Source organism: Lagopus leucura, unplaced genomic scaffold (genome assembly GCF_019238085.1).
Source record: "Lagopus leucura isolate 7727_CA_CO unplaced genomic scaffold, USGS_WTPT01 Super-Scaffold_73, whole genome shotgun sequence".
Lineage (NCBI taxonomy): Eukaryota > Metazoa > Chordata > Aves > Galliformes > Phasianidae > Lagopus > Lagopus leucura.
This window is the reverse complement of record NW_024962252.1, coordinates 8,567,230-8,585,896: the sequence shown is the minus strand read 5'-3', so window position 1 is coordinate 8,585,896 and position 18,667 is coordinate 8,567,230. Positions and strand designations below refer to the sequence as shown.

At 38.8% G+C, this 18,667-nt stretch overlaps 1 protein-coding gene across 2 annotated transcripts in view; it reads right to left on the bottom strand.

The window, feature by feature from the left end:
- The window catches only part of MBOAT2 (membrane bound O-acyltransferase domain containing 2), a 90,401-nt gene that overhangs the window by 6,568 nt on the left and 65,166 nt on the right, over positions 1-18,667 (bottom strand). For both annotated transcript variants that reach the window (XM_042889424.1, XM_042889435.1), the window contains 7 exons: positions 15,766-15,820; positions 14,788-14,971; positions 9,254-9,446; positions 6,185-6,288; positions 5,794-5,858; positions 899-1,031; positions 28-179 (listed from right to left, as the gene is read on the bottom strand). In XM_042889424.1, the coding sequence (XP_042745358.1) occupies positions 28-179; positions 899-1,031; positions 5,794-5,858; positions 6,185-6,288; positions 9,254-9,446; positions 14,788-14,971; positions 15,766-15,820 (886 nt within the window). The remainder of the gene's footprint in view (positions 1-27; positions 180-898; positions 1,032-5,793; positions 5,859-6,184; positions 6,289-9,253; positions 9,447-14,787; positions 14,972-15,765; positions 15,821-18,667) is intronic.

Here is an 18,667-nt window from a genome sequence, read left to right as displayed (position 1 = left end):
AAAAGGAAACAGGGAGAACGTGCTTACCTGTAAAAGGTGAAAGAGGGTTTCACAGACAGCAGTACAAATGGCACAACTGTGTAACTTATTGCTACTTGCGTTGTCATCCATGTTATAATATCATAACATAGTTTAACAGCAGGAGATTCAACAAAATAGTGTCTGATATTGTTTCTGATCTAAAAAAAAAACACCCATATAACAGTAAGTTAGATCAGTAATAAATTAATTAGTGCTACTTTACTGCATAGAATTTGTTGTACTTCCACAAAAAACACAAGAAGAATAGAAATGTCTGGACAAACATCTTTGAACCATTCAAAGTACCCATTCACTTCTGAAGAAGTCATTGAAATTCCTTGCCTTTTAAGGCAGCATGTTTAATCCAGCACAGGGATTCTAAGTATTTTAGCCACATTTAAGCAAAACAATGCACAGGCACCCATCTCCCCTAAATCCAGTGCATCTTAAGACTACTTGTCTGGGGGTGGCAGGCATTCTATTCTATGAAGCCATTCTGTAACCACTCAGTTTTGGAACAAATGAAAACCAGAACGCTCCTGCTGAAAAGATCCTCTGTAGTAAACCACGTTCATATGTTCACTACAAAGGTGTATTTCAGGACTAGGGGGGTACAAAAAAACCAACAGAATACTCCAAATATTAGTTCTAATGACACACTTCAGAACTTTTAATAAAACAATATCAAATGGGACTGATATAAAAAGATTCATTAATTCCTATGCTGGATTCATTATTTCTTATGCTGAATTTGCTTGCAAAATCCTGCTGAGAAAACACAACTGCTCCCCATGAGCTGTCCTTGAACTCTGCTCATGTGATCTCACTTTTCTTTGTCAGAACTACTTATGAGTTAAGATGTTTGGTTGATACTTACAGCTCGTGCTGCCAGCGTCATTAGCACTCCTGTTAAAAATGTTAAGTAATATCCTGGGTAAACCCCATGCCAAATGGCAGAAAGGATGAACGTCTGGATTGTTGGACTGAAGGTGGCTCGCTCGTAGCACACTCTAGCAAATGAAAGACAAATCAAGATAAACAACATGAGACAGATTGTTAACAAACCTTCCCAGTTGTCATTTATACCTTCATACTTTCAGCAGGCTCATCTCTAATGTACTCTTTGCAGTACAATTGCAGATTACTGTTATTTAAAAATAATGCCACTACATTAAGACTTACAGAAAATGCCTAAAGCTGCTCACGGCTGCAGATTTAAACCTTCAGTGCTATCTATGCTCAATGCCATCCTTTATGGTGCTTATTTATAGCAAAGTTGCACAGCAGCATCCAAAGACAGTATCAATAAGGGATCTTAAGTTATCTAAAAATGTGTTTGAAAAGCTGGACCAGAAGCCAGAAACTATTAAACTCTTGCAATGAGTCTGATATATATTTTTCATAAAATGAAAGCCACTTATGGGCAAAGGGAAAAGTAACAACTCCTTCAATTCTGAGTAACAGAGATACTGCAGTTGCACACACGTGTGTAGGGCAGTTTTGAGCATGATGATGAATGACTTGAGGAACGTGAGGATATCAAATAAGGAGAATGCTGAACTCTGCTCTTTAAAAACAGAAACTTTGAATTACTTAGCAAGGACCTACGGTGAGGAGTTCTAGAAGGACAAAGGGAAAAAGGAATCCAAGAAAAGCAGTAGTTGCTAAAAGACAGCATTAAATGACACAGTGACAAACCATCATGATGTGGAACAATGATAGGAAGCATGGTAAGGTCCTGATACGGCTTCATCTAGAGTTCTTTAATGATCTGAAAACCAAAAAGCAATAGAAAATAGAAAACCAAAAAGAAATATGGAAACAGATGCATACTAAAGTGAACTAAGAGTAAACAGCACAAAGCAGGCATGAACAGAAATCAAAGACTAGCAAACAAAAATGAGTTTTAATTAAAAAAGGCCATTGATACCAACATGTAGAAAGGTTTTATAAATACGTAGCAAGTGACAGAAAGAAGAGAATGTAGATCTGTTACTGAAAGGGGAAGACAAGGCTATGATACACAGAGTCAAAACATTTACTACTTATGTAATTACTTTACTACTACTTTCATATATATAAAAGATTTTTGAGACCAAATAATACAGTCAGTGTTAAAGAGTGAAAGGAAAAGAGATGGAATCTGGACAGTGAAATATCAAAAGTGTATTTTGCTACTATAGCTTATTTCAGTCAAACGGATGCAGCAAATTTTACCCTATGAGTTCTTTAGTGTGGCGTACCAGGACAGTCTCCTCCTCTTGCCAAAAGCACTTTGCTAACAAGCATTAGGATAAAAACGTGGACCTAAGAAGGGTGCAGGTGTTTGTGTGCATAATAGACCAGACTGAGGACATTTGCCCAAAATAAGGAAGAAAGCAACACTGGACAGATTAAACAGTAACCAGGAACGTTCCAAAAGATTTTTGAAACAAAGAAGGTGTCAGCCTAAAAAGAAGTACAAAGCAGCATGACATCTCTGGGGGACAGCTGAGGAGACACCTTGGAATCCAAACTTGGTTTCGCACTGCTGTAAGTCATCACCAGCAGCACGACTTCTGCCAAGGCCGAGACAGAGCTGGAACGCATCATAAAGGCTGCAGCCAGCCAGGGGACTGTTAGTGCAGTATGCTGTCCATGGGGTGCAACATCTTACCCTATCAGCTGCATGCATGCGAAGATGCTGCGTGCTTCTCTAACTGCCACGTGAGTCAGCAGGTTCACACCAAGCTGAGACCCCTCCTCTCCCAAAAACATTGTGTACAGGCAGGGAGCCACACTTGGAAAACAGAGGTGTTTTTTGTAACCCACGTGTCCTTCAGAGTGTGGGTGGGCTGCCTGTAAGTGTGGTCATGCACATGTATTTTTTAAACTCCTTGAGATTAGTCACAGAATAAATTTGTTCATTAAACCATAACACTATGCACTGGCAAAACATTACCTGCTGTAGTAATGATTTGAATCTTGAATGTGTATTTCATTGCCTGCTGGTTAATTAGGTCTTGTTAGTTTATATCAGTAAACGGCTTCAATCTCTGTTTTGGTTTAGTTAAACTGCTTTAACTAAGTAGATTTTCCCCTGCAAAGAATTCAGGAGCTTAAGAAAAACTAACTACATAAACAAACCAAATTTTAGCCCTACCAGCACAGGTCAGGAAAAATCATCAGGCCTCATTTTAAGAGAGTTAAATGTAAGCTTGAAAATTCCTCCATGGTTTTGTCAACAATCCCATTGAAACACTTCATTTAACATTTCTAAAAGCAAACCAAGGAAATAGGGGTCCAGGCTGCGAAAATCTGTTCAAATATGGCTTGTTATATTTAGTAATGATTTCCTCTAGTTGTGGGAAGACGTGTCAGCTATTCAGCAAGGCTCTGCCTCGGCCTGGTTCTATGCTTTCATTACTAGCTTGGGTGGCAGGCTAACAAGTTTATTTTTCACTCTGTCTTCCCTTCTCTTTTTTGTTTTTTGAGTGGGAAGGTGAAATGGAGGAGGCGTGCATTGTTTTCTCAGCAGATAAAGGACTAGAATCCAAAGAGATCTTGGCAGATTTGAATGATGTTCTAAAATCACCAACATGAAGTCCAAAGTCTTAGAATATCTAAGAAAAGTGGAAGATAGAAAACAGCAACTGTCCATGTAATATTACTGAATACAGCTGATCATAAATATGAATCAACAGTGACTATCAGCTGAGCATAAGCAAACAGTAGATCGGTGCTGCAAAAGAAAAGATAGAGGTAATACTGATGAACTAGTAGCAGAGCTATCTAAAGAAAAGAAATGTAATTAATCCATTCAAATCATTCATTCTGCCTATAAAAAAGCCAGGGAAAGACCTTGAAGGTTACAGAAGAAGTACTACATTCACTGTTCTTACAGAGAGGAAACCTGGAAAGAAGCTAGAATAGGCAAACAAAAAGCCCAGAGGTTTTGCAAACAGAATTACGTGTTTCCTTTGGAAAAATAAAAATGAAAATGAATAGGCTGAGCAATTTCCCAGGGAGGAAAACTATAATGAGATATATATACATATGTATTATATATGTATATATGTATATATGTTGCTACTGTGTAAATATCACAGATTCACAGAATCACAGAATGGCCAGGGTTGGAAGGGACCTCAAGGATCATGGATCTCCACCCTCCCCACCACATGCAGGGCCACCAACCTCCACATTTAATACCAGACAAGGCTGCCCAGGGCCCCATCATCAAAAATCTACTTTAACGTGCATCCTTCTAACCATAATACCTTTGAACTGCTTTATTTTGTGATCCACAATGCTTCTGAAGCATCCCTAAGATGTGCAGATCAGTTAACTGCTTAACAGTTCTACAAAGTTTTTACACACAATCAGGATTTGGAATTCACAGTTATGATGGTTCCTCTTCCAAAGATATAAAAAGAACCAACACAGAAACAATGTTTATGTCCAACATTTCTGTATCTCTTGGGAGATAAATACCTAAGTTTTTTACCTTCTTTTAAATGGCAAACAAGTGACATATTCGAAGTGTTTATATGTTTAAATATATGAGTTTCAAAGTGTTTAAATATGTGAGTTTAAATATTATGTTTAAATATGTGAGTTTTTCTATTAAAATGGATGTAGCACTACAACTGACAAAGTAATTGTAATAGGTAATTGTAACACGTACTGTGCACCACTATTTATGGTCCTTGTACGCAGACATTAAAACAATCTTTTACTGAAAATGAATGCTTAAGAAAATATTCCACTTTCCTCTTTTCCCTGTGGAAGGAATCAGTACGTATTCAGATTATCCTCAAAGATTCTTCTCCAACCGTTCTAAATAAATTCATGCATTAATTCTTCTTGGCAGTTGACACATGCTGATGCCAATTGACTCAGCCAGAATAATCCAATGATATCTCTATTTTTGTTTTTGTTTGTTTTAATTTTTATTATTAGGTCAGGAAAATATTTAGAGAAGAAATTATGGAAGGCAGAGCACATACTACAATGAAATCTGATGGAAGCGACACGCTGTTGCCAGTCATCCTACAATAGGAGAGAAAGTCCTCTGAGTGATCCCAAGATGGGGGGATCTAAATTAAATCAGACTTATAGAAATAGAAATAGAAAAAGACTGCCTATACAGCCATCAGGCAAAACTTAACAAAACCTGTGTGCTACCCTCAAGAATGCTTTTTTGGTTTTGTTTCTGTTTACCACAAAGAAGTGGTGGAAGCACAATGATTTAGATCACTAGACACTCTGTTTCCCAGACAAGAAAAAATGCATCTAGGGGATATTCAATTGTAAATGTTTTATTGATAGCACACTGTGGGGTTTGATATTTGCCATGCACCCATTATAGAAGGAGCGCAGAAAGTTCTTGCACAGACTGGATGAAAGTTCTGCATCACTGCGTGGCTAAAAAATTCCCAGCCTACACAGGCTGGCAGCCAAAGCTAAATGCTTTGCCTACTGTTTTCAGCAACACAAACAGCTTTGAATGGCAAGAGGAAATAAAGTAAAAAAAACTCCTCCATATTAATACTTTCAGGTTTCCCACGACCAGTGAAGAAGTCAAGTAGTTTCTATTATTAGCAGACATTTTACACTAAGTGATCTGAATTCAGAGGCTTTAATACAGGCATTATAGGAAGAATGTTCCGTGCAATTGCTAAACAACTGTGCTGTTTTGTAAGGTTTAGCTTTAAATGCTAAATTTTCTTCAAAAACATCTGACTTAAAGGAACTTCAGCACAGAAGAGCTTGCCCTAAAGAAATAAATACCTTTTAAGCCAAAGAGCTGTTTGGATATTCCAGTTATCAAGAAACATCTTGAAGCTTGTGGAAGACTGAAAAAGAAAACCAAAACAATTATGTCAGTAATTGTAAAACGTTACAAAACATTCCTGAATTCTAGCATACGAACTGCACAAAAAACCTATTTTGAAATGAGCTGAATAAAGAATTTACTCAGCAGTTTATAACCACACTATTTTAGAAGTCAGCTGACAAGTAAAAGATATTCTGAGATCCTTCCCTAAGAGTACAAATGTGTCATTTCTCATTTAAAGCATACACACCATCTTGATAAACAAAATGTACAGAAAAAGTTAATGTAATTACAATTAAATACCTACGTGGCCATATATTTTATTTGGAACAACAATGAACAAACCTCTATCTGCTGGATTCTCAGATTTGATATTAGATCCCAACGCGTAACTCCATTTTTGTCGTAGCCTCTAAAACCAAATCCTGCTGCATTATTAATTGCATCTGCTGCAATGAGACAAGAAGAAACAAACTGTAAACTGCCTGTATTGTGCATTACACAACAGGTAGGTAGTTCAAAATATGCTACATTTTAAGGCCTACGCGTATTATTTTTAAATGTAGACAATCACTGTATCAGATGCTTGAACAACCAAAGAATCCATGCTTACATAGGCACTTTCAATTAAAAACCTTCTACGAAAGCAAAAGTATGAATAGTATCATTATCTATCTCACAGTACAGATATCCTTCTCTCTTACACAGCCCCTTGCCTCAGCTTTGTGCGCTCACCATGGAGCACCTGGCAATACAAATGGCCCTGGGGAAAAACAAGGCCCATTCCTCTCACAATTTAACCTTAAGGAATTGAACGCATCATAGTCAAAAGGCTCTCCAGTAGCAGTGCAGTGCAGGTCCTCCAGTGGCTGGACATTAACCCTGTGTGTGAACTCAGATCTCATCTGAAGCACTCTGTTCAGATTGTCACCTCTTAACCTACAACTGGCGAGGAATTAGGAATTTGCTCAACTTTTATTACTATGTTGAAGGAATCTGTATTACACATTTACTTATGCATCATTACTATGTATTTTCCTTTCTTCTCAACAGCTTTTTGAAGGTACCAATCTAAAGCACTCAGAAAATAAAAGATCAACCCAAACGCTCTGTTCCTTTCCTGAAGCTGATTGTCCAAACATTCACAAGTCTGGAACAGGGATTTGTGACTCTTGAATTAATAAAGCGTAATTTACACTTTTTCCCTCATCAGTAACAACTTTAATAACTATCTTTCAAAGCAATAAAATTTGCTGCTATACATCTGATATCACAGAATCACAGAATTCTAGGGGTTGGAAGGGACCTCTGGAGATCATCTACTCCAACCCCCTTCTAAAGCAGGTTCCCTACAGTAGGTGGCACAGGAAAGCATCCAGGCAGGTTTTGAACAGCTCCAAAGAAAGAGACTTTACAGCCTCTCTGGGCAGCCAGTTCCAGTGCTCTGTCACCCTCGTGTTAAAAAAGTTCTTTCTTGTGTTCATATGGAATTTCCTAAGTTACAGTATGTGCTCACTGCCCCTTGTTCTGTCAGTGGGCACAACCAAAAAGATCCTGGCCCCATCCATTGACTCCCGCCCTTTAGATATTCACAGGCATTGATAAGCTCCCCCCTAAGCCTTTGCTTACCCAGGTCTCTCAGCCTGTCCTCACAAGGGAAACGCTCCAGGCCCCTCATCTTTGTGGTCCACTGCTGGGCCCTCTCCAGCAGTTCCCTTCTTTCTTGAACTGAGGAGCCCAGCACTGGACGCAGTGCTCCAGGTGAGGCCTTACCAGGGCAGAGTAGAGGGGGAGGATCACCTCCCTCGACCTGCTGGCCACGGTCTTTTTAGTGCACCCCAGGATGCCATTGGCCTTTTTGACCACAAAAGCACACTGCTGGCTCATGGCCAACCTGTCGTCCACCAGGACACAAATGTACTTCTCTGCACATCTCCTTTCCAGCAGGTCAGCCCCTAACCTGCACAGATGCACGCAGTCATATCACTGATGTCAACTTCAAGTATTAGACAATGATTTTAAGCTCTCAGAAACAGCTGAACCACAATCCCTTGCTAGCTAGAGCAGAAAGACTACAGTTACCCATTTTATTAACCAGCATTTAGTATTTATTCTAAATAATTCATTTTACGAACAGATTTCTTCTAAGTGCAAAGAATAGCAATACACAGCTCAAAAGCATAACATCCAGCCTTGCACATTCTGCTCACACTATTAGAAGTCTAGATGAGATAAAATTGAAGGAGAAAGTTGAAAAAAATGAGTTAGCAAGCTGGAAGTACAGAATTGATGTCATTCATTTTTTTCACTACTCTACCAAAAACAAACTAACTCTTCACTGCTAGCAAACATAAGTAGAAATCCATGTGAAGAATGATGGGGGGAAGAGTAGAAAATTATTCATTTTTCAGCTGATTCCTGCTTTTGACAGATGCTGATACTGGTGTTTAAGAGCACAATATTCAAAAATATTTCGTTCTGCAACAAGCTCCAAAATTGCTATATCCAGACACGCTGAAAGCACATCATTCAGTGACCAGAAAGCAGTAAATGAGTCATGCCCCTCTGCCACACTAAGGTTTTCTTTATTGCATTGTTTCCCACAGATGCTTTCTCAAAAAAACTACACAACAAATAATGTAAAACTGAAGGAGGAAATCAATGAAATCTGCTTTGTGAGACACATCCAGCATGCCAAGTTACATACACACAGCATTTTGGTTAGTGTGTGTTGGGTTTGCTTCTTCTTTGTTTGTTCTGTTTTTTAAAGAACGTGATGCAAAAAGCAAAACACTGCTCAAACCGTATCATCTATTCAGTATCTTAGATGAAGGACCATGGGTGTTCTGCCACTTGTCAAATAGAATTCTTAGTGAACAAAGACTAAAAATGAAGCATCATCAACCCAATTCTGGAAATACCACTGTATCTGCTGCTAACAACACAATTATACATCTGAATTTCAATTTATTCATTTTCTCTTTATGCTTGAATAATAACATCAAGCAAATTACCGATAACTAATACAGAAAGTTTTAAAGCCACTTCTCAGATATGTCTAGAACTCCAAGGATTGCAAATCAGACTAGTTTTAGTACACATTTCAAAAAGCAAAAAAGACATTGTTCATTAAAACAATATCACTCTTCAAAAACCCTCACGTTTCCCATAGATTTGTTCAGTATTCCGTGATCTCATTTGCCACACTGTCACAACACTGTGCTTAGTGCTGTGGTTGATAGGCTTTGTTTCACAAGAAAGAGACATCATTCAGTATCTTTGACAATGCCTCGTAATATTTACATCTAACAGTGTTTTCATGAGGCCTCAAGAGGGCACTGTCTCTTTTTAAAACACAGTTGGTGCAGCATCTCAAATGAAACTCAATACAGAGTAGTTTTTTTCCACACTTACCTAAAGTCCATGCAAAATAATACTTGGGTCTGGCAGCCATGAGAGACAAGTATAGGTAGAAAACCCTTACGGGCCACGATGCTGTAGCTCTGAAGTTCTCATCAATGTTGTATTCCACAGGCAATGTTTTTGTAATAGTCATGTGAAAGAGTAAGGACAGTCCACAGATTAAGAGCTTCTGTGCCACAGCTATCTGCAAAGTTTAAGAGAAGAGACTTTGTAAGCTTCAGGTTTTGTTAGTCTTCTGAAAACAAAGGTAAGTTGGAGTTAGTCTTTCCTAACCAGGTGTAAATATATGTGTCAGATTTTCAGTAATACTTACTACCAAGTACTTAAAATATTTGGTAGCATTTTAGAGGTGTTCAAGAAATATCCTTATCTCGGTTACAGTGTGAGTACCATTGCTTTTGGCAACTCAGCAAATGGAATTCAACCACACTGAGCCCCTGAGAATCCCTTTCAATAACAGGAAGTTCTTTTGCAACCCCAGTTTTTATCTCATTGTCAAATTACCCAAACAAGTAAGTTGCCCAAACAACGTAACACAGAGCATGTAACTTTGCACTGGACACGTGCAATTACTGCAGAGCTTCCAGAAAGAATGACTAAATTTTAGTTCATTTTTGAAACCTTTGGCATAATACAGATGTTTAGTTGCTGCCCAACTCAATACATCAATTATCCGTGTTCAATTATCGTAATACCTAAGTTCTAAAACAGTAAAATGCTGAAATAATTTATGCATTTACAGCCAAAACACCTCAGTTCTATAACGCCTTGTTTGCCAACCTAGAATGATCAAGTGATAAGGAGTCAAATAACATGCTCACAGACATGTAAAAAGTGCATTCTTCAGCTTGAATCTGGACTCAGATTTCCTCAAAATTCAGTGTAGCTATAACCACCACTCTACAGAGGGTGCTACTTTTAGGACACCAGGATTGCTAAGGTTCTGTTGTAAAATGCACAGAGCAATAATGCCTGACATGCACTGCTTTGAGTCAGGAGTCTCACCCATGTTCCGAGGGTGCTTACCAGTGTGGGCAAGCTCCTAAAGGAGCACCCGAACCAAGCACTTCAAAGAGAAGACTGCAAACTGTCTGTAAATGTCTGTAAATGTCTGTAAAAAACTGTCTGTAAACTCTCAAGTTTTCATCGTAAACAAACTCAGTATTTAAATTTAAATATTACAATTTTAATATATAGTTCTATGGCACTAAACTCGGCAGGAAAATAATCAATATAGCTATTTTTCTTTGAAGCACTGAATAAAAAGATACTCACAATCCTTTTGCTGCCCATCCTGCTTCCAGTACTTAAAGTCCTACTTCAATCAGCATAGCTACAAATACCTAGCTCCAAAACAGCTGTTCTGTTCCATAGTGCAGCAGTAAGTGCCCAAACGAACACAAGGATTTCTGCAAGATGCACAGTACCAAGGTCTCACAGACATGACGTGACACACAGTAAGCACTGTTCTCCCTTTTGTCCATTGCCACTGCTTGTCCATCTTTACACACTCTGTATCATCAACCCAAAATGCACTGGTACCTCTCTGCAGGTTTTCAATTAAATCATGGAGGTGAAAGCCCTTCTTTGAAGGAACAGCAGCAGGTTCTCAATGAAATTCATCTTAAGAAAGAACAGTGAACTCATGTAGACATACCTTTGAAAAATAAACCCTGAGGTTGTCAATCTGTAGTTGCAGAACTTGTATGTACCATAGCAGGATGGTGTTTTTATTTACTTAAATGATGTATTTCTACTATTTTATATCCATTTATAATTTTTTAGCAGCAACATTAAAGTACAGGAAAAAGGATAATAACATCCAGAAGCAGCATGGCATGTTACTTAATGGCTTTTTTTGTTTGTGCTTTTTTTAACCAGTACTACTTCACATATGTAATTACAAATCCCAGAACCCCCAACCAAGCCTGCTGACACCACTCCCAGGCATAGGGAGGCACACTGAAGTCCTCAGCAAACAACACTGGAGGTAATCTCCTACAAGGACTGGAAGCTGCAGGTCCAGGCCTGCTTTAAGCAGCCCTTCAGAAGGACAGTCCAAATACAGGCTGCACTGCAACAAAGCAGTCCTGCCTTTTCTCCTCACCTTGGCTACACGTTTTTGCTCTTTTCCTTCTGGGGGGGGTCAGATTCGGGAAGCAAATGAAGAGAAATACCAGTCGTTGGGGTATTTGCCTTGTTTTGTTTTTATTTACTTATTTTTGACAAACCAGCTTTGGATGGGATCAACCGCTCGAATCAGATCACTGTGCCATGAAACGCTCACCAGCGCTCTGTGACAGCTACACAACTCAGAAGCCACTGCCACAAGTTGATACTTGGGTTGGACTCAACAGATCATTACATTCTAGCCTGAGGCTTGGCTTGCTTAGAGCACTCAAATTTTGAATAATCTTACACGCAAACAGGAATCCACACCTGACACCACAGTTAGTGCAATTGCCATTTGGTTATTCTTTGCCAAAGCATAAACAGGGTTCCACACTCACAGGAGGATTGGTCAGTCTCTACAGGATGAAGAAACTAAGAAGTCTGAAATTTTGTTTCATTCACCCTCCGAACTTTTCAGTGCATCAAGTCAAAAAGTAAAACTCACTTATTGTGGAATAACTCAGAAACTACAGTCCAAAGTAATTGTTCTGCTAATGAACTGCAAGAACAGAAGCTGCAGGATGGGTCCCTTTTACCTCATGTGAAGTAGAATACACAATTTATTTTTCATCAAGAAGGAAGAACAGCCTGGCTCATTTGGCTCTGATGAACAAAAATTAGGCATAACTGTATGAAAAATATGAAATATGGATAATATTGTGAAGGGAAAAAAACTTATTTAGGCTAGGAGAGTGCCAAGGCAAAAACAAATGTGCATTAATTGGTTGGGAATGCAAGTAGGTTGAAAGCTGGATTCCTGACTAGTGAAAGGAGTTCAGGAACAGCTTTCTAATTGAAGCAATAAACGCTGAGTGCACGTAGATGTATCGCTGCATGGAGAAGTACTGTGCGTATGAGTACAAACAAGAAGTATAAAAGGTGCTTTAGGCCTTATCTGAATATTCAGTATAATACTGAACTACGTTAAAGTGCATCATTTTGTGAAGGATAGCACCTCAGTTAAAAATTACATGTAATTAACCCAGAACTTTCTTAATTTATAGGAAGAGTCTATAGAATATGCAAGAAAGCAGGTATCTGCTGACAGGCATCTCGTTTGTTAAGGGTAGCCATAATAAAAAGAAACTTACAAAGACAGATATTAATTTCTGAGAGTTGACACCACTTTGAGCACCAACAATTGATAGCTTGCAAAAAGGGACAATAGGAGGGACATAAGAAATGAGTTTTAATACGCTGATTCGATTCATTTAACATGCAATGAACACAGCAAAAATACTAAACCAAGTTGGTATCATGCAATCAACACACAGGAGAGGGGAGGAGGCCAGCACGAACTACTTCTGTTATATAAATTATATTTAACAAGAAGCTTATTGTAAACTCAACTGAAGGATTTTTTTTCACTTAGTACATTAACATTTGCCAGTCCCCATTACACTTCATTTTTCTGAGTTACCTAACAATTTACACTGACATTAAAGGTAACGTGAGAATCTAGGCACAAATTTAAGACATTAACATGAAGTTAATGGGATTTAAACGTTCTTCTTCTAGAACAAAACAATGAATTGTTTGATTGATGCAGCAAATGCAGTGAACAAATTATATCATCCACATTTCTCCAAAAGCACAGAATACTCTCTGGTGCTATAAAACAGCCAGATTTCTCTAATGCCAGTTGGGAGATGAAGTATCATCAGCAGAGTCAACTTCTCTTTTATTTTTTATGTCAAAATCTAACGCAGCATAAATTGCAAAAAACATCAAGCAATTTGAGAGCAATACACTTTAGCAAAAACTGCTTACCTGAAAGAAGAATCTGTTATAGTTTTACATTTGTTTGTATTGACTTTATTTGGGTCACTAGAAAGATTATGCGGTAAAAAGCTATGAAGCCCAACTAGGCAAACAGCAGATGCATGTTCAGAAGTCCTGATACCAGCAGATTGGGTTAGGTCTATTTATCTTACTTCATAATATTTTTCTTCAGAAATAGGAGCTTAGTACATAAGATAAAAGATTGTTTAAAAACCAAGAGTTTGCAACCTAGCCCATACGACACACAAGTGCAGGCTATGGACAGACTATGAAGTGCCAGTCTATGCAAGCAAGTCTCATTTGTCCTTCTCCCTTCTTGACGACTTCCTCAACAGCACACTTGCATCAGCTTGCCAACATGCAGAGCAGGTTAAAATATTACCATTCTCCAGCCACTTGTTTATATTTCTGTGGTGCAACTTACAACAACCACATAAGATTGGTAGAACAGAATGTGCAAAATGTCCTCACCCACATTCAAAGAATGGAAGTGGCTGGAGATGACAACTGATTGAGAAGCACTTAAGTGTTCTCTTCGCTAGGGGATGGAATCCTCCAGCTATCAGGATGTGATGAGCAGCTGTGGGAATGCCTTCATCTGCTCTAGCAACTGCTAGCAAAGACAAGCAGGAAACAAGTAATTGTTCCTGGAGTCAGTGAAAGCCATTAATGCAAAGTGCTCCAGTTGACTCCGTAATAATTCTGTTTTTAATATGTTATACTAATTATCTTAGACACAAATGTAAAAGATAGACACACTCCTATTTAAGAACATATGAAGAGAGTGGTAATATTCAGTACCCTCAACATTAAACTCTTTGGATTAAATTACAAAAGGAACAAGCTCTGGGAGCTTTTAATTCAGACCATGCAATCTCTTCAGTAAGGTAGGATCAAATGGATTTTCTTCTGCACGTATGTATTCTCTTTTCCAAAAGAAGAACAGAGAGAAAAGCAATACACTGTATGGATGGCTAGCCATGCAGCTATCACTAGTAAACTAGTATACTACGTTTTACTACATCTTCAGATGAAGGCAAAAAATAACATTGAGCTTCAGCACCTCTCTACACAAATAAAAGCAGGAAAAATTGTTTCCATGAGTGTTTTTCAACTTAATGCATGTGAATGTTTGCTGCTTGCTCCATGCAGAGCAGAAAACATTAGAAAACAATGGAATTTGAGAACTTCCATAAAACTTTGCTGAAATTGTTAAGTCTCATCCACTTTCAAAAGACAAGACATACAGTTTGCCTTTACTGCACGCAGCGTACACTTTGAAGAAAACATGCATTAACTGCTTCATCTAAAGATGGCTTTTTACCATATAAGCTTGTTAGGAAGCACCAATTTCATTTGCTTTTGTCCACAAGATCCAGACTGGAAACCATGGAGAAAACCTAGCTTAAAAAGAAAGTATTTAACTTTCTGAACAGAGAACTGTACTGTTGATGAATGAACTCCAGATACAGCTCAGCAGTTATGCCTGTAAACAAACAGTGCAAACCAAGCTTTTCATGCAATGATTACATCAGCATCAGCACTGCAAGAGTCAGAGTCATACATCTTACATTTGGAGAAGGATCCGTTTGTTCATATTTTGTATCTTCCTTCCCATTTGCTTCAGACTGTTGCAGTTGGTATGATCTGCCTTCAATGAAAGTAATATAGTCTTTGTAAGAGCATAACGGGCCTGCCAGGATACCCATGAAATTACAGTTGTAACTTAAATATTCCAGTAGACTTGGCATGCGTCTGTAATTCAAAGACAAGCAGCTTGTGAGATGGAATGTGTAGTTCCACAGAATTTCCACAGCAGGAGAAGTCATACTGCATGTCATTGCTTACTATAATTGCAGTAAAAACCAAATGCAGAAAAGCAGTTTGTGCATATTTTGTAATCACAACTTAAAATACTCTAAACATAGCATCGCTTTCCAATCCATACTGAGCATTTTCAGAATGATGTCTTTAACTCTTGTGACTTTGTCCTCAACCTGGCGCTGAACCTGGGGAAGAAGGTGGAAGGGTGTTTCCCTGAAGTGCTTGTTCAATTGTTTATGTTTTCCTTTTTCCTCAATAACCGAGTCAGTAAACAAAGGTTTGTGTTAGCTGGCAACAACCTAAATTGAGGAAAATTCCTCAAGTCAAGACTGTTTAGGCCAGGACAACATAATATTAGCAAGTCTCCTGAATAGAGAAAGGAAAACAGGTAAGTTAAATGCTGAAAAACAGAAACAAGTATTCCTTTGCCAACTACTTTATATGTGTACTAAATGTTAACTAGTCTCCTGTCTGGATGTAATTTGCATATGACGCATAGAACTTAGCTTTTACACTGTAGAAAAATATCCCATAGTGATATTTTGCAGAATAGATGCCTGTAATTAAGTTACAAACATAAAATGCATGGATCTGTTTTAGCCGAGTTTGTAAACGCTCAATCCTGAACAGGAGCTGTTGCATTTCTGCACAGCATTAATAAAGCACACAAACCATCAGCTTCTTTCTGCCACCAAAACCAGACTCTCAGATCACTGAAAGCCTACCTTACAGCCAAACACCTCTGTGATGGTGTCAAATCTTCATTTTTTCGAAACATACCTAGAAAAGAGCACAGAGAAAAGGAAAAATAAAGAAAAGCTTAAACAACACTTATTAATTAGTACTGGCTTTACTCAGTAGAGTAACCCTCATGCTGCAGTATAATCTTTTTCTTTATGTCCTCAAGTAACTTCAGAAGTATTATGTCACATAATATTTTAGTTGGAATTGGATCAATCATTTCTTACTGTTGACAAAATTACAAACTTACATATCCTCAGCTATATCCAACAGTGTCCAAACCTGAAACCACATGGATTTCATGATTGCATTAAGAAGGCTTGTAATAAGTGGTGAAAAACACAGTTCCCTTACATGTCTTCAGGTTTCAAAGTCTGCAGGTTTCAGAACCCTTTACTCCCTGTCTAGGAAGTTAAAATCCAATCCCCATTAACACAGCAGTAACCCAGGGTCATACACCTCCGATATGTAATATGAACACAGCCTAAGACAGATTTATGCTGCTCAAAGCCCAATGCAGACCTTTAAAAGGTACCTCCGTGCTGTAAGTAAGGACTATAAACAAGGTCCAGTGAATCAGGCACAACAGGCAAGAGTCCCTGCCCAGAACCCGGAGCCCTGCCAGCAGCCAGGGGCAGGCCAAGGCTACATTCAGCAGCAAGGCTGGATTTATGCTCTTGCAGTACCCAGCACTTTGCTGGCCTACTCCTGAAAAGCAATTTGCAGAATTCGTATTGCTGTAGAAGTGAGTAGAACCTTCAACACTTGAAATAATTACAAAATACACAAGTCCAAGGGTGGGGGCACAGAAGAAGCTGAGCTCCTTCCTTCAGACAGGCCTGGTTTAGAGCAGCCAGCAGTGCCTGCCGAAATGGCTGCTTCAGCTCCTCCTGCAGGTCTGCCTCTAGCTCAGACAGCAGCGTGTGCATCCATCTCTGCTGTTCACATCGGCAAGTTTCCTTAGTGACTGCAAGCATTCACTTATTTTATAAAACATAACTTCCTAAGGGAAATTAAGCTTATGGAATCCCTCTTCAATTACATTCCTTCCTAGCAGTTCCTAAACCCAAAAGCCAATCTCCATCCCAGTTTAATGAAAGTGTAGAGGTAACACAGATACTACAACACACTGTGTAAAAATAAGTGATTATACGGATTATATAGAAGGAAAGATCCTCCTTCGCTCACAGAAAGATTGCCTTCAAAGCCTGCCCCTTGATGCCATTAAATCCATGGAAACGAGCCCTTACATTTGATCTAAGCATAAGGAAAGTTTCAAATGGAGTCTGCTTTCTAGTTAGATATCTAAATCAGTCAAGTTTGAGACACACACAAAGAAAAAAAAAGGGGAGGGGGAGGGGGGAGAGGAGGAAGTGATATGAAACCTCACTCAATTCTATGACTCTTGGAAATACTTCTTATCTGAAGGGAAGATAGCCTGTTGTCTTCATTTGATTCCAGGAACTATGACATACAGATACTTAGGTCTTAAAAACTGCATTTGTCTTTCCAGCTGAGATGGATACAGCAAATGGGTATCTCCTACAACCTGAAGAATACCTTCTTCATTCCTCATCTTCACAGCCAAAAGTCAACCTCCTTCATTCAGACCCAAGGAAAGAAACTGAAGGACAAAGCATGGCCCATGACTTCAGGCATTTTCTCTTCCCCACCATTACACTGTCCTATCTTCTCAGTACTACAGCCCAAGTTTTAGCTACAGTTAAAAGTGTTTTAAAAATAGTGGGAGAAGCTTTTTGAAAAGTACTTTAACCTTTAAGGCCACAACATAACAGGTCTCAGGTACTAAATCCTGATAGATAGCTTTTTCCTTGAGTCAGGAGGAAGCAGTGACCAAGTGTGTCCAAATTAACTTGAACAAGGAGGGACTAAAGACGGGTGATTAGCCTAATAAAAGATTTCACGCCACTGATGTGTTCCAAAATAAGGGAAAAAACTCAAATAGAAGAATCTAATCAGTGAAATATGACCTGTACTTTTGGAGAGCTAGAGGTTAAGGAGTTGGCATATTTAAAATAGGTTCAAGTATATCCATACACATACGTGTGGAGTTGCTTTCCCCCTACATAATGTGGCAGGCATTACGCCTGTCTCAAGCATGCAGTGTACAAGGAAGCCTCCATGATTTTTTCTCTCCAACCACCAGCCTCTCAGAGGTCGGTGCCTTTCCCCTAATGCTTTTTCACATCTTCTCAGTGCCTGTGTCACACTCTTGCAAGCTTTCAGAAAGGCACTGCAGACTTCTTCTAACTGATAGAAAATACACATGGAAAAGGGGAAAAGATGCTTTTAAAACCTCTTCAGGGAGAGGACTTTGAAGAATCATCAAGTCCAACCTTATCTAAACTAAGATAAACGCGTTCAATGCTTTTGAGGCAGTGTATTTGCCCATGGGGACAGAGGCCCCAGATCATAGCTGTTCCCTACCTGCTACACACTGGAGATAAAGACACCTCATTTCATCAGTATGCCACTATAGGGAATTTGTGAATTTTTCTAACTTTCCTCTAGGGATGATGAGAAATGTTTTCTCCTGTTCTAAAGCAGCATACTTCTGCAATGGTTGCATCTTCTAGTTGCTACCAAATCACACAGTGGGGATTAGAGAAAATGGGTTTTATCGAACATTTGTGAGAGAAGTGAAATTATCTGGCCTTTCAGCAGCTACAACTCAGTTTTCTCATCTGTAAAGAAATAAGCCTGCGTTCCTTCTGTGCACAAGAATTTTGTAAATTGCCGCTAACAAAAATTATCTCCATTGATCTAGATCATGAGGAAGTTGCATCTGTTCATTCCTCTTCAGGAGATCAAACCATAAAGGTAAATCACCATCTTTGGATATATACCAATATCCTTCCCCACAGG